The 15,817-nt window shown below is 48.2% G+C and overlaps 1 protein-coding gene across 1 annotated transcript; it reads left to right on the top strand.

Annotated features, from left to right (window-relative positions):
• The first annotated feature begins 571 nt into the window (after nt 1-571).
• LOC141073098 (gastrula zinc finger protein XlCGF66.1-like) lies at nt 572-14,367 on the top strand. Its single transcript, XM_073560436.1, has 5 exons — nt 572-688; nt 1,433-1,580; nt 1,899-2,078; nt 4,026-4,149; nt 12,005-14,367. Exons 2-5 carry the CDS (start codon nt 1,503-1,505, stop codon nt 12,787-12,789), a joined length of 1,167 nt encoding a protein of 388 aa, XP_073416537.1. The 5' UTR covers nt 572-688; nt 1,433-1,502; the 3' UTR covers nt 12,790-14,367.
• The last annotated feature ends 1,450 nt before the right edge of the window (nt 14,368-15,817 follow it).

Below are 15,817 nucleotides of genomic sequence, written 5' to 3'. Positions count from 1 at the left end.
CGTCACCGCCGAGCCGTCTACACCGGAGCCGCCGGAATCTCCTCCATTCTCCTCCCGTCACCGCCGAGCCGTCTACACCGGAGCCGCCGGAATCTCCTCCATTCTCCTCCCGTCACCGCCGAGCCGTCTACACCGGAGCCGCCGGAATCTCCTCCATTCTCCTCCGGTCACCGCCGAGCCGCCTACACCGGAGCCGCCGGAATCTCCTCCATTCTCCTCCAGTCACCGCCGAGCCGTCTACACCGGAGCCGCCGGAATCTCCTCCATTCTCCTCCGGTCACCGCCAAGCCGTCTACACCGGAGCCGCCGGAATCTCCTCCATTCTCCTCCCGTCACCGCCGAGCCGTCTACACCGGAGCCCCCGGAATCTCACAGGAGACAGAACAAGAGGAAGAGTCTGCTGCACTGCGAGGAGGGGGAGGAGCACAGGTGACGTCATCACTGTCACATGACTAGATCCTAACCACAGGTCCTTCACCACTTCTCTCCTGAGCCCCGCCCCCTGATCACATGGTAGTGACGTCACCACAGGTCCTTCACCACCTCTCCTGAGCCCCGCCCCCTGGTCACATGACGGTGACGTCACCACAGGTCCTCCCGCGCTCAGTGCAGCCGCTCCGTCCCGGGTGTGCGCAGCTCGTGTTCTCTGGGGTCAGCCAGCAGCAGATTTCCGGTTCCCGCCATTCCGGTGAGATGACAGGAGGGTTTGTGGTGAATCTGTGAGAGGAGAGTGTGGGGGGAGATCAGAGCTGTTCCTGTGGAGGCTCCTGCTCCATGTGACTGCGGCTCCTCAGTGTTGGGGACGGGCAGCATTGTATGGGGGATGTGCAGCGTCTCCTCCTCACCTCACGGCCCCCACTGGAGGTGGAGTTACCACGGTGACCGTCCCCCGCTGGAGGTGTAGTTACCACGGTGACCGTCCCCCCCACTGGAGGTGTAGTTACCACGGTGACCGTCCCCCGCTGGAGGTGTAGTTACCACGGTGACCGTCCCCCGCTGGAGGTGTAGTTACCACGGTGACCGTCCCCCGCTGGAGGTGTAGTTACCACGGTGACCGTCCCCCGCTGGAGGTGTAGTTACCACGGTGACCGTCCCCCGCTGGAGGTGTAGTTACCACGGTGACCGTCCCCCGCTGGAGGTGTAGTTACCACGGTGACCGTCCCCCGCTGGAGGTGTAGTTACCACGGTGACCGTCCCCCGCTGGAGGTGGAGTTACCACGGTGACCGTCCCCCGCTGGAGGTGTAGTTACCACGGTGACCGTCCCCCACCTGCGAGGCTGATAGTGAGCGGTCAGATCGGTGGAGGAGGCCGCGGTGGAGTTTTGTGGCTTTTCCTCCAGATTCTTCCTGATAAATGTTGATATTTGGGCAGAATTTAGTGATTGTCGTTCTCTCGTCCCCTGTGATTTCCATCTTCTCCTTCATCATGAAGACGCCGGCAGGACGAGATCCCTCCAGCTGATCCAGTGCTCATCCCTCCTCCTCCTGAATGACCCCCGAGGATGGACGAGGACAGGAATGAGACCACCAGGAGATTATTCCACTGCGCCCTGGAGATCATCTCCCTGCTGAGCGGAGAGGTAACTCCTCTACATTTCTATCAGCTTTATTGTGTGATGTGACGAGTCCGACACCGGGAAGAGGAAATCCAGAATAGGAGAGAAGGATTCTTTACTGTAAGAGCAGGGATTCTGTGGAGCTCTCTGCCCGGAGGAGTTGTCATGGGGATTCCCTATAAGAGCTGTAGAGGGGCCGGGATGTCTGTCCAGAGTGTAATAATATTCCCGGTTATGGCCCCAGATTACTGGAGACGGTTATTGATCCCGGGATTTCTACTGATTGTCAGATCTGGAGTCGGGAAGGAATTCTTCTCCCTAAGTGTCTCTCTCCATACACAGGATTACACAATAGTGAGGAAGACATCGGGGGACTGTGTGACTCCCATCATCCATCTCCAGGAGTCAGGAGGGCGGAGCCCGGGCCCCATCACAGAGCCTCCCCCGCACTCCCCGATACATGAGAGGAACAAGAAGATCCTGGAGCTCAGCAACAAGATGATCGAGCTGCTGAGCGGAGAGGTGACTGCTGGGACATTATACAGGACTGGAGGATTCTGGGTGATGAGTGGAGAGGTGACTGCTGGGACATTATACAGGAGAGCACTGGAGGATTCTGGGTGATGAGCGGAGAGGTGACTGCTGGGACATTATACAGGACGGCACTGGAGGATTCTGGGTGATGAGCGGAGAGGTGACAGCTGGGACATTATACAGGAGAGCACTGGAGGATTCTGGGTGATGAGCGGAGAGGTGATTGCTGGGACATTATACAGGAGAGCACTGGAGGATTCTGGGTGATGACCGGAGAGGAGACTGCTGGGACATTATACAGGACGGCACTGGAGGATTCTGGGTGATGAGCGGAGAGGTGACTGCTGGGACATTATACAGGACGGCACTGGAGGATTCTGGGTGATGAGCGGAGAGGTGACTGCTGGGACATTATACAGGAGGGCACTGGAGGATTCTGGGTGATGACCGGAGAGGAGACTGCTGGGACATTATACAGGAGGGCACTGGAGGATTCTGGGTGAAGGGCGGAGAGGTGACTGCTGGGACATTATACAGGACGGCACTGGAGGATTCTGGTTGATGACCGGAGAGGTGACTGCTGGGACATTATACAGGACGGCACTGTAGGATTCTGGATGATGAGCGGAGAGGTGACTGCTGGGACATTATACAGGACGGCACTGGAGGATTCTGGGTGATGAGCGGAGAGGTGACTGCTGGGACATTATACAGGACGGCACTGGAGGATTCTGGGTGATGAGCGGAGAGGTGACTGCTGGGGCATTATACAGGACGGCACTGTAGGATTCTGGGTGATGAGAGGAGAGGTGACTGCTGGGACATTATACAGGACGGCACTGGAGGATTCTGGGTGATGAGCGGAGAGGTGACTGCTGGGACATTATACAGGACGGCACTGGAGGATTCTGGGTGATGAGCGGAGAGGTGACTGCTGGGGCATTATACAGGACGGCACTGGAGGATTCTGGGTGATGAGCGGAGAGGTGACTGCTGGGACATTATACAGGAGGGCACTGGAGGATTCTGGGTGATGACCGGAGAGGAGACTGCTGGGACATTATACAGGAGGGCACTGGAGGATTCTGGGTGAAGGGCGGAGAGGTGACTGCTGGGACATTATACAGGACGGCACTGGAGGATTCTGGTTGATGACCGGAGAGGTGACTGCTGGGACATTATACAGGACGGCACTGGAGGATTGTGGGTGATGAGCGGAGAGGTGACTGCTGGGACATTATACAGGACGGCACTGGAGGATTCTGGGTGATGAGCGGAGAGGTGACTGCTGGGGCATTATACAGGACGGCACTGGAGGATTCTGGGTGATGAGCGGAGAGGTGACTGCTGGGGCATTATACAGGACGGCACTGGAGGATTCTGGGTGATGAGCGGTGAGGTGACTGCTGGGACATTATACAGGACGGCACTGGAGGATTCTGGGTGATGAGCGGAGAGGTGACTGCTGGGACATTATACAGGACTGCACTGGAGGATTCTGGGTGATGAGCGGAGAGGTGACTGCTGGGACATTATACAGGATGGCACTGGAGGATTCTGGGTGATGAGCGGAGAGGTGACTCCTGGGACATTATACAGGACGGCACTGGAGGATTCTGGGTGATGAGCGGAGAGGTGACTGCTGGGACATTATACAGTACGGCACTGGAGGATTCTGAGTGATGAGCGGAGAGGTGACTGCTGAGACATTATACAGGACGGCACTGGAGGATTCTGGGTGATGAGCGGAGAGGTGACTGCTGGGACATTATACAGGACGGCACTGGAGGATTCTGGGTGATGAGCGGAGAGGTGACTGCTGAGACATTATACAGGACGGCACTGGAGGATTCTGGGTGATGAGCGGAGAGGTGACTGCTGGGACATTATACAGCGCTGGAGGATTCTGGGTGATGACGGTGTCTTTGTTGTCAGGTTCCTATAAGGTGTCAGGACGTCGCTGTCTATCTCTCCATGGAGGAGTGGGAGTATCTAGAAGGACACCAGGATCGGTACCAGGCCGTGATGATGGAGGAGCTCCGGCCTCTTACACCACGAGGTGAGCAGCGCGGCTCCTTGTTGGCTCCGGTGGATGTGATGACGTCTCTCCGGCGTCCTCCTATAATAGATGAGTTTTCTCCAGACTTGCTCTGGTTTTCTCTACATTTTCTCCGTCTGACAACAGCTTTCATTTCCCTGATTATTTTCTTCTGAGTTGTCGTCTCATCTTCATCAGTCTTGAACCTTCGATCCTATAAATACCGGGCTTCATAGGAAAACCTCATTGGAGAGAAATTAGTCTTCGTCCCCCCGCCGTCAGTCATGGCAGCCCACTGTTAGAACCCTACGATCAAATGACTGATTGGCAGGAAAATGGGATCCCCTCACTGGTACTGTCAGCGTCAGTGAAATGGTTGAATGGCGGCAATCTGACCTCACTTTATATACTTGCACCTGCATCCTCCATGCATGAACACTAGATATCAGGGAGGGGGTTAAAGAGCCTTATGAGATAACGTCAGAATGCTCCTGACGGGGCGTCCTAGTCTCAAGGGCTCAACGGCAAATAATTTCAGGGGGTCCGCTCTTCTTCATGGGGTCTGATCAGAATGACATAAGTGACGCAGGTAATGACATAAGTGACGCAGGTGTTGGCCCTGCAGGGACATCGGGCCACACAAGAGTGAAAATACACTTTGTGAGGTAAAATATTGTTTAAAAACACTTAGTGAAATATTTTACCTCATAAAATGAGTCCTCTGTGATCTCCTGCTGTAATGTCAGTATTGTCTTTTGCTTCCTCCCCTGCCCAGGAGATGTGGTATGCTCCGTACACGGTCAGACACAGACACTTTATAAAATGAACTTTCGTTCGTGGGAAAACCCCTTTAATGTGACCGGCTTCCTCTGCCTGTAGACACGTTGCGCATTTGCCGCTGGGATCAGCCGAATGATTCACTGCGCCTGCGCGGAATTCGCACATGCGCAGTGTGATGGTGTTCATCTGGTGGTACCGCACAAGAGGCTGCGTGAGTGTGTGAGAGAGTGAGTGTGTGTGGTGCGACGGTGTTCCGCTGGTTGTACCGCGCAATAGGTTGGCACCAGCAGCAGTTTCCATATTGAGACACCCATCACTTGGGTGTTCCAATATGGCGGTCAGTGAACTTCCTCTGCTTGTTATTCTGGGATCCGGTGACATCTGGACAGAACAGGAAATGAAAACATTACGAGGCAATTATATAAATAGATAGCTGAGATGATTGTCTGTGAAATGATGGTGGTCTCACGATCAAAGCAGTAGTGGATGGTGAGAAATGGAGCCTGAAAGTCAAAAGTTCAAAACACTGTTACCCTTTTGCTCGTCAGTGTAAGTTCATGGGGGTGTCGATCATTTTTAAAACATAATTTTTTTTTGTTAGGAAGTAAGAAGGGTTAAAAGTGACCGAATTTTGGAAATTACATCCATCTATTGATGTATCTACAGGTGTAATGATGATTTTGACTCCATGGGTGTTTTCCAGAAAGAAGCAACAATGGATCATCCAAAAAGAAAAAAGAAGCAATGCTTAAAAGTAATAATCTTTATTGGGATATAGTTAAAACCATGAATATAAAATTCACAATAATTATAAAAGTGAGGGCACTACAAAAAATGACACATCAAAGATAATGAGCACAAAAAGTACAAGATGTATATGCAAGAAATACTGAAACCAAAGCTGAGGAACAAATATAAATGCATAAAAGAGAAAGCAAATATTTAAATAGATGCCAGTGCATTGAAATGAGATGGCAGAATTAGCTGGATTTATTTTGGTAGTGGGGTGACAGGAGCCTTAGAGCTTTTTCAGAGTTCTTGTACTACCAGCAACTTGTAAGCTCAGTGTGGACTTGTTTTTTTTGTGGATCAAGCAGCAGTCGATTCACCCGCCCACCTCATGCTCAGCAAAACACGTACAATCAACATGCAACCCTGGCTGACCAGCCTGATCAAAGAATTGAGAAGAGCTTCCAGGGTCACTGAGCGGAGATGGAAGAGATCCTGTTCTGCCGAGCACTTTATGGCATACAAGCAGTCCCTAACCAGCTTCAACTCCACACTCATTGCCACAAAACAAACTTGGTTCTCATCTCTCATTTCCTCCCTGTCTCACAACCCTAAACAGCTTTTCAAAACTTTCAATTCTCTACTCCGTCCCCCCAACACCTCATGCCTCCTCTCATTTCTGCTGAAGACTTTGCCTCTTTCTTTAAGCAGAAGATCGACACGATCAGAGAAAGCTTTGGCCCACAGCCCCCAATGCTCCTCTTCTTGACTGCTCAGCCCTGTTCTTCCAAAACCAGCTTCTCCACCATGACAGAAGATCAGCTCTACACCATTCTGTCAAGATCACATCTCACCACTTGCACCCTTGACCCGCTCCTGTCCAACCTCATCCCTAACCTAACACATCTCTTCAACCTCTCACTTACAAATGGTGTCTTCCCCTCATCCTTCAAACATGCTTCAATCACACTCATCCTCAAAAAGCCCTCCCTTGACCCATTCTCTGTCTCTAGCTATCTCCTGCTGTCACTTCTCCCTTATGCCTCAAACTACTGGAACAGCATGTCCAACTTGAATTGTCCTCCCACTTCTCCTCCTGCTCCTTCTTTGACTGGTTACAATCTGGCTTCTGACCGCATCACTCAACTGAAACTGCCCTATCTAAAGTCACCAATGACCTACTATCCGCTAGCGCAAGCGACACTACTCTGTCCTCTTCCTCCTGGTCCTGTCTTCTGCCTTCGACACTGTGGACCATTCCCTCCTGTTACAGATTCTCTCATCTCTTGGCATCACAGACTTGGCCCTATCCTGGATCTCATCATACCTAACAGACCAGACATTCAGTGTCTCCCTCTTCCACACCACTTCCTCACCTCGCTCCCTGTCTGTCGGTGTTCCCCAAGGCTCAGTTTTAGGACCATTACTCTTCTCCATCTACACCTTCGGCCTGGGACAGCTCATAGAATCTCACGGTTTGCAGTATCAACTCTACGCCGATGACACGCAGATCTACCTATCTCGACCTGACGTCACCTCGCTACTGACCAAAATCCCTCAATGTCTGTCTATTTCAGCTTTCTTTTCTGCTCTCTTTCTAAAACTGAACATGGTCAAAACAGAATTCATCTTTTCTCCACCTCACTCTACCCCTCCACCAGACCTATCCATCAATGTCAATGGCTGCTCACTTTCCCCAGTCCTGCATGCTCGGTGCCTCAAGGTGATCCTCGACTCTGCCCTCTTTCAAGCCACATATCCAAGTCCTTGCCTTCTCCTGCTGACTCCAACTCAAAAATATTCTCCGGATCCTTGCATTCCTTGACCAAGAAACAGCAAAAATGCTAGTGCACGCCCTCATCATCTCCAGCTTCGACTATTGCATCTTCCTACTCTCTGGCCTTCTCTCTAGCACTCTTGCACCACTCCAATCCATCCTACACTCTGCTACCCGACTAATCCACCTGTCTCCCAGTTATTCCTTATCCTCTCCTCTGCCAAGCCCTTCACTGGCTTTCTATTGTCCAGAGGCTCCAGTTCAAAACCCTAACTATGACATACAAAGCCATCCACAACCTGTCTCCTCCATACATCTGTGACATGGTCTCTCGGTACTTACCTACACGCCACCTTTGATCCTCTCAAGATCTCCTGCTCTACTCTCCTCTTATCTCTTCTTCCCACAACCGCATACAAGACTTCTCCCATGCTTCCCCTATACTCTGAAACTCTCTACCCCAACACATCAGACTCTCGCCTACCATGGAAACCTTCAAAAGGGAACTAAAGACCCACCTCTTCCGACTAGCCTACAACCTGCAGTGATCCTCAGTCTGCTGAACCACCGCACGACCAACTCCACCCTCTCCTACCTAGTGTATCCTCACCCATCTGTTAGGCGTCTGGTTCCGGCCTCTGCACAGGAGGAATCCCCAGCCTCGCTTTCTGTGGTCTCCCATTCAGTCCCGACCGCAGAGAAGGCTGCTCAACAAAGGCATCAATCCTGATGTCTTGCTCAGGCTAGTGCTGTCAGGTTGGTTGCTGCTGCCACCTCTGGTTCAGCCTTAGCAATCCGCACTAGTCAGCAGCGAGCAGCTCCAGAGGCGAAGTCCTTTTTGCAGCCCACTGAGCATGCCCTTGGGACGACCTCTCATTGGAGGTCGGAGGTCACATGCTCAGGTCCTCAAGCAGTTTGGATTGGACCTTCAGGAAGGTCCCGGAAGGACGCTTCTATAAAAGGCTCGCATGGCCGCTCGACCATGCACTGATATAGACTAATATGGCTAAGTGTGTGTGTGATGATGGATGCTTGTGACAGGTGACTGACTCATTATGGCTCCCTCCCTTGGTTGTGCATTAGATAGGGTTTTAGAGTCAGCGCCGAGTTGTGGCACTGCCTAGCGCTACAGTGCTCCCAGCTCCTCACACATGCTAGCGCCATAGTGTGCCACTCTACCTAAGGCACTATGCTACCGCATGTACAGCAGCATCCGTTAGAGCTGCGCCGTGCTCGTCTTACGCGTTTTCCAGTCCTAATCTTAGGCTGGTTAGTGGTGTCTGCCTGAGCTGTGCTGTACGCACTTTGTGCAGTAAGCAACTATCAGCTGCACCCTGTGACTGTTAACAGGGCACAGCATTCTATAAGCGTCTGTCCAGGCATCGCAGTCGTGGTGCTGAACACTTGTGGGGCCAGAGGGACTCTAACCCTGTGTCCTTGGGGCAGAGTCCTGTGTCTCTACAGTAGCGCTCCCCTGCTGTGTCCTGTGAAGATAAACAGGCTCTGGCATTTGTTCCAGTGGTTCTGTGAGTTCACTCCTACACACACCGGGTCAGTGGTTAACCCGCCGGTGTTCAGTTAGTAACTTAGTACTCCGCCATTACCGAGCAGCAGTTTACCATCTCTGCACGGTGGACCCTGGGTTGCAATTGCACTTTCTTAAATTTTATATTTAGTGCAATCCGCAAACATAACACCATCCCCTGTAGACTGTGAGCCCTCGCGCGCAGGGTCCTCTCTCCTTCTGTACTTGTGTGTGCCTGTTTTGCTCATGTTTATCGTACTTGTCTATATTTGCCCCTGTCTATATTTGGAATAAATGGCACTATAAAAATGTATAATAATAAAAATGAGGATTTAGTTGAAGCTTTTATTGGGAACATTTGATATAACATTTATCCTGCGCTCTACGCTAAGCACTTACATCGGTGTTTCCATCTAAATCTCCAAGTGACGTGATTCAGATGAAACTCCGAGGGATCCATTCACCATAATGAGGCCTCTGTTCAGCGCTGTCATTCTCTTCAGGCGTGTACAAAACTGTGGACGATTGTGCTATTATGCACACCTAAAAAGTCGGACACCAGCGGATCACAGGTCAGACAGCTTCCACAGTGACTCAATCTGCCTTTATTATAGGGAATCCTCTGCCGGAATTCCGTCTGAATTCCGTATTTCAGAGATTTACACGGAAACTCCGGTGTAAGCGCTCAGCATAGAGCGCAGGATAAATGTGAGTCGAGCCTTAAGGTACTGTCACACTTAGCGATATCGCTAGCAATATCGCTATAACTTGTGACGTTATAGCGATATTGCTAGCGACATCGCTGTGTGTGATACTTACCTACGACCCGCTCCCCCGCTGGTTATCGCTGATCGCGCGAGAACGTCCAGGACCGTTTCTCGTCGTCAGCTTCCTGCGGCGCTTCCTGTGGAGAGACAAGCGTGGAGCCGAGCGGGAGGACGCAGGATTGCCTAGTGTGACAGGTAAGTAGCAACCCCCGACCCCTGCGATGTCGCTGGTGAGATCTGCCTGTGTGGCAGCTCACTAGCGACCACTTAGCGATGCACCAGCGATCCTGACCGCGTCATATCGCTGGTCGGGATCGCTGGTGCATCGCTAAGTGTGACAGTACCTTTACTGTGAACTCTGGGAGGCAGAATTAATAAATCAACAGCAGATGAAGAATTGGTTTTATTTTTTACTCTGTTCCTCGTGTGCTTTAAGTGATTAAACAACTTTATTCTTCGGGGCGGTGCGATTAAAGCGATACCATAATTATATATTTTTTTATGTTTGGCTGCTGTCACACACTAAAGACGCTTTTTTTGTAATTTTTTTTTTGTGTATTTCTGCCGAAAGAGTCATGTGAGGGCTTGTTTTTTGTGGGACAAGTTGACATTTTTATTGGTAACGTTTTCAGGCGCATATAACAGTTTTCGATCGCTTTCTAGTCCGAGTTTTGGGAGGCAGAATAAACAAAAACCAGCATTTCAGGATTTTTTTTTTCTTATGCTGTTCACCGTGTGATAAAATTGATAATGCAGCTTTTTTCTTCAGGTCAGTACGATTACAGCGTTACCACATTTATATAGTTTTTTTTATGTTTTGGCACTTTTACACAATGAAAACAATTTTGTAGACAAAATAATTATTTTTGCTTCACTGTTTTTTGTTCTTTACAAATTTTAGAAATAATATAGTATAACAAAACTCACAGTTCAGTGAATCACAAAAGATTCATTGGATAGATATTAAACCTGTGGGTTCAGTAAAGCAATCAATTTACAGTGGCAAATTAGCAGTTAAGAAACAACTACTGTAAAATAACAAAATATCATGTCAGGTGCGACAACTTTAGTACTGTCTGGCGACATGTCAAGGTATGAATTAAATAAATGGTATTAATTATTAACCTGTAAAATATAAGTCGAAGGCTGAAAGCTCCTATGATTTAAAGCTCGGGTTAGGAGGCCTGCCACTTCCAAGGACATCAAGGGCAGTGCCTCGGAGGAGCTCGACCACCATGGCCCCCCAAAACGCACCAGAGAAATTTAATCCCCTCTTGTCCATTATATCCACGGATCCCATATCTATTTTTGCTTCACTTTATTTTGAGAACTATGACTTTTATTTTTTTGCTGATGGAGCTGTATGGCGGCTTGTTTTTTGTGGGACAAGATGACGATTTTTATTTACTTTTGTCTTTTTGATCGCGCTTTGCTCCATAAATGTGGTAGCGCTGTAATCAAACTGACCCGAAGAATAAAGCTGCCTCGTTAATTTTACCACACGTGGAACGGCATTACAAAACCCTCACAGATTTTTGCACTTCTGAAAGGAAAGACCGCGCTGAAATAAGGCCAAATTAAGTCCATAGTAACTCTGCTGCCTCATTATTGTGAGTGTATTACTCACAGGTTTCATCCAAATCACGTCACTTTGATATTAAGATGGAAACCCCGTGGTTAGTGCTCAACATAGAGTGCAGGATAAATGTGATTCCAAATGTTATGTTAAATGTTCCCAATGAAAGCTTCAGCTAAATCCACAAAAAAGCAAGTCCCAACTCAGGTCTGTCATCTGTTAACAGAAATATAGAGGGCTTCCATGTTACTGGTAGCATTAAGTCTCTGTAAAAGTGCTAATGCCCCTTGTCCCCCAAATGAAATTTAGCAACTCTTTGCTTCCAAATCCAAGTGCCTCCCTTCCTTCTGAGCCTCCACAATGTGTCTAAACCACATTTAGCATCCACATGTTTGCAATTTCTGTAGCGATGAGAACCCACCTAATTTACGTGTGAGTCTCCAGTAGAAAAAGCTGGGCACTACACCGTACTGGGTACTACAAAGTACTGGTCACTACAATGACAGTTTGCAATTTTCACTCCCTTTAAGAACTCTTTATTTGCTGTCTTGTGTTATTCACTTTACCTGTCATTGTGTTAATGTTATGGCATGTAGTTGTCTTCCTTATTACCGGTACTTTCACTGATCAGGGTCTTCATTTTGAGCTCCATAAAATAATTATAGAAATCTTTTTTGTTTTGCAAAAAAAGATCACACCCAATCTATTTTTCATCCTTATAGGAAATCCTTGTGAGAATAATGGTTTATCACTAAATTGTAAAAAAGAAGATATCAGGAAGCAGTCTAATGGAGAAACCCTCAATACCCTTCATGGACCTCCTGGACTTCACAGCACTTCACTTTCTTATACTCCTCCTAATCATGAGGAACCCTCTCCTGAGCAATCTCACATTGTTACCACAATTCCAGGAGACAAAGTGAATACAAGATTTCAGGGTGAAAAGCAACTTACTAAAAAGTCAGATTTTTTAACACAAAGAAAGCACAAAGGAAAAAAGAGATACTGCTGTTCAGAATGTGGGAAATGCTTTACAAAGAAATCACACTTTGTTATTCATGAGAGAATTCACACAGGAGAGAAGCCATTTTCATGTTCAGAATGTGGGAAGGCCTTCACAGATAAAGGGAATTTTATTAAACATAAGAGAATTCATACAGGAGAGCAGCCGTATCCATATTCATGTTCAGAGTGTGGGAAATGCTCAACAGATAAATCAAAATTTGTTAGACATCAGAGGATTCACACAGGAGAAAAGCCATTTTCATGTTCGGAATGTGGGAAGGGCTTCAAAGAAAATGGGCATCTTATTAAACATCAGAGAATTCACACAGGAGAGAAGCCATTCTCATGTTCAGAATGTGAGAAGTCATTCACAGATAAAGGGAGTCTTATTACACATCAGAGAATTCACACAGGAGAGAAGCCGTATTCATGTTCGGAATGTGGGAAATCCTTCACGTATAAATCAAGTTGTCTCAGACATCAGAGAATTCATACAAAATAGACTCTGTATACATGTTCAGAATGTGGAAAAATTTTAGCTACCTTTGCTCATACATAGGTTATGACCTTTGTGAAGAGCTGCAGCCTAAGAACAGATGCTAATTTACTGCCGGTCATACATCGCCTATAAATGCATATTTTCACTACACTTCCCTCCATATGAACGTGCATGGGGGTTGACTTACAGGTCAGCTCCCGAGCGCGTATCTGGTTCCTCCCCGCCTTGGCGAGATAAGCCATCAGCGTTGCTGTGATCAATTCCTTTCCTATGTTTAATTATAAAATCATATTCCTGTAATATCAGGCTCCATCTAAGCAACTTCAGTGAAAATATGTATTTGTAGGCGATGTATGACCGCCAGTAAATTAGCATCTGACTGGGATGATTTAGCGAATCCTGCTTTGAGCAGGGGGTTGGACCAGATGGCCCAGGAGGTCCCTTCCAACTCTACGATTCTATGATTCTATGATCTGTTCTTTAGGCTACAGCTCTTCACAAGGTCATAACCTATGTATCTTGAGCAAAGAATTTTGGTGTTCGGCCCTGTCTTGGCTGGTTTGTTGTGGTCCCATGGTGTTGTTTGGTTAGTAATGCTTCTTGCTTAATGGTGTTCCAGCCGCTGTGGCCGTTCAGAAAAGGTGTGTATATACCGACAGGCATGAGACACTTAGGCCGGTTTCACACATCCTGATATTTCCGGTACTGGAAAAAACATTAAAAGAGATATCCATGTCCATGCGGGTAATACTTGTGGCAACAGTGGACCTTGGACTCATTTGTCTGTCGATTTTATTACTGACCTACCCGTGTCCACAGGGAGCACTGTAATCCTCGTGGTGATGGACAGATTCAGTAAAATGTCTAATTTTATTGCTTTACCAGCTTTGCCTAACTCCAAATCTCTGACGCAAATTTGTGTTAGGGAAATTAGATTGCATGGGATTACTACCGATATTGTTTCTGATCGGGGGTGCAGTTTATCTCCAAATTTTGGAGGGCGTTTTGTACCCTTCTGGGGATCCATTTGTCTTTTTCTTCTTTCTTCCATTTGTCTTTTCACCCGCAGTCTAACGGGCCGACTGAATGGGTTAATCAGAAATTAGAGACATATCTCAGATGTTTTGTGTCTGAGAATCAGGAGAGCTGAGTTACCTACAGTACTTACCATTGGCTGGTAAATAATCGTCAGGAATCAACCAGTAAGTCCCAATGGTATTCACCCTTCTGGATTACCGGAGGAAGAATGTTTTTCATCTTCCATTTTTACCATATGGCAGGGGGTGACTAATAATTTGAGAAAGAAGGGTTCTAAATACACTGCTAAAAAAATAAAGGGAACACTCAACACATCCTAGATCTGAATGAATGACATAGTCTCATTGAATACTTTGTTCTGTACAAAGTTGAATGTGCTGACAACAAAATGACACAAAAATCATCAATGGAAATCAAATTTATTAACCAATGGAGGCCTGGATTTGGAGTCCCACACAAAAGTAAAGTGGAATGTTGAAAGTGTGTAAACACCATCTGGAATGTAATGTCCTTAAAAAAATTAAAATGATGCTGAGTATTGTGTGTGGCCTCCACCTGCCTGTATGACTTCCCTACAATGCCTGGGCATGCTCCTGATGAGGTGGCGGATGGTCTCCTGAGGGATCTCCTCCCAGACCTGGACTAAAGCATCCCCCAACTCCTGGACAGTCTGTGGTGCAACATGACGGTGGATGGAGCGAGACATGATGTCCCAGATGTGCTCAATCGGATTCAGGTTTGGGGAATGGGCGGGCCAGTACATAGCTTCAATGCCTTCATCATGCATGAACTGCTGACACACTCCAGCCACATAAGGTCTGGCATTGTCCTGCATTAGGAGGAACCCAGGGCCAACCGCACCAGCATATGGTGTCACAAGGGGTCTGAGGATCTCATCTCGGTACTTAATGGCAGTCAGGCTACGTCTGACAAGCACATGGAGGGCTGTGCGGCCCTCCAAAGAAATGCCACCCCACACCATTACTGACCCACTGCCAAATCGGTCATGCTGAAGGATGTTGCAAGCAGCAGATCGCTCTCCACGGCGTCTCCAGACTCTGTCACGTCTGTCACATGTGCTCAGTGTGAGCCTGCTTTCATCTGTGAAGAGCACAGGGCGCCAGTGGCGAATTTGCCAATCCTGGTGTTCTGTGGCAAATGTCAAGTGTCCTGCATGGTGTTGGGCTGTGAGCACAACCCCATCTGTGGACGTCGGGCCCTCAGACCATCCTCATGGAGTCGGTTTCTAACCGTTTGTGCAGACACATGCACATTTGTGGCCTGCTGGAGGTCATTTTGCAGGGCTCTGGCAGTGCTCCCTTTTTTCCTCCTTGCACAAAGGCTTAGCTAGCAGTCGTACTTCTGGGTTATTGCCCTCCTGCCCCCTCCACATCTCCTGGTGTACTGGCCTGTCTCCTGGTAGCGCCTCCAGCCTCTGGACACCACGCTGACAGACACAGCAAACCTTGCCAGAGCTCGTATTGATGTGCCTTCCTGGATGAGCTGCACTACCTGAGCCACTTGTGTGGGTTGTAGAGTCCGTCTCATGCTACCACGAGTGTGAAAGCACAACCAACATTCAAAAGTAACCAAAACATCAGCCAGAAAGCATTGGTATTGAGATGTGGTTTGTGGTCCCCACCTGCAGAACCATTCCTTTATTGAGGGTGTCTTGATAATTGCTAATAATTTCCATCTGTTGTCTATTCCATTTGCACAACAGCATGTGAAATTGATTGTCAATCAGTGTTGCTTCCTAAGTGGACAGTTTGATTTCACAGATGTTTGATTTACTTGGAGTTATATTGTTTAAGTGTTCCCTTTATTTTTTTGAGCAGTGTATAAGAGTGTGGCTGATTGGAGACGTTTGGTGGGTCCCGACCTGTGTGTTGGTGACTTGGTATGGCTGTCCTCAATGAACATTAAGCTGAAGGTTCCGTCTTGGAAACTGGGTCCCAGGTTTATCGGTTCTTATAGGATCTTTGCCATCGTC

This window comes from Dendrobates tinctorius, unplaced genomic scaffold, assembly GCF_039654945.1.
Source record: "Dendrobates tinctorius isolate UK_male_01 unplaced genomic scaffold, ASM3965494v1 ptg000296l, whole genome shotgun sequence".
NCBI classification, from domain to species: Eukaryota; Metazoa; Chordata; class Amphibia; order Anura; family Dendrobatidae; genus Dendrobates; species Dendrobates tinctorius.
This window is presented reverse-complemented; position numbering and strand designations above follow the sequence as displayed.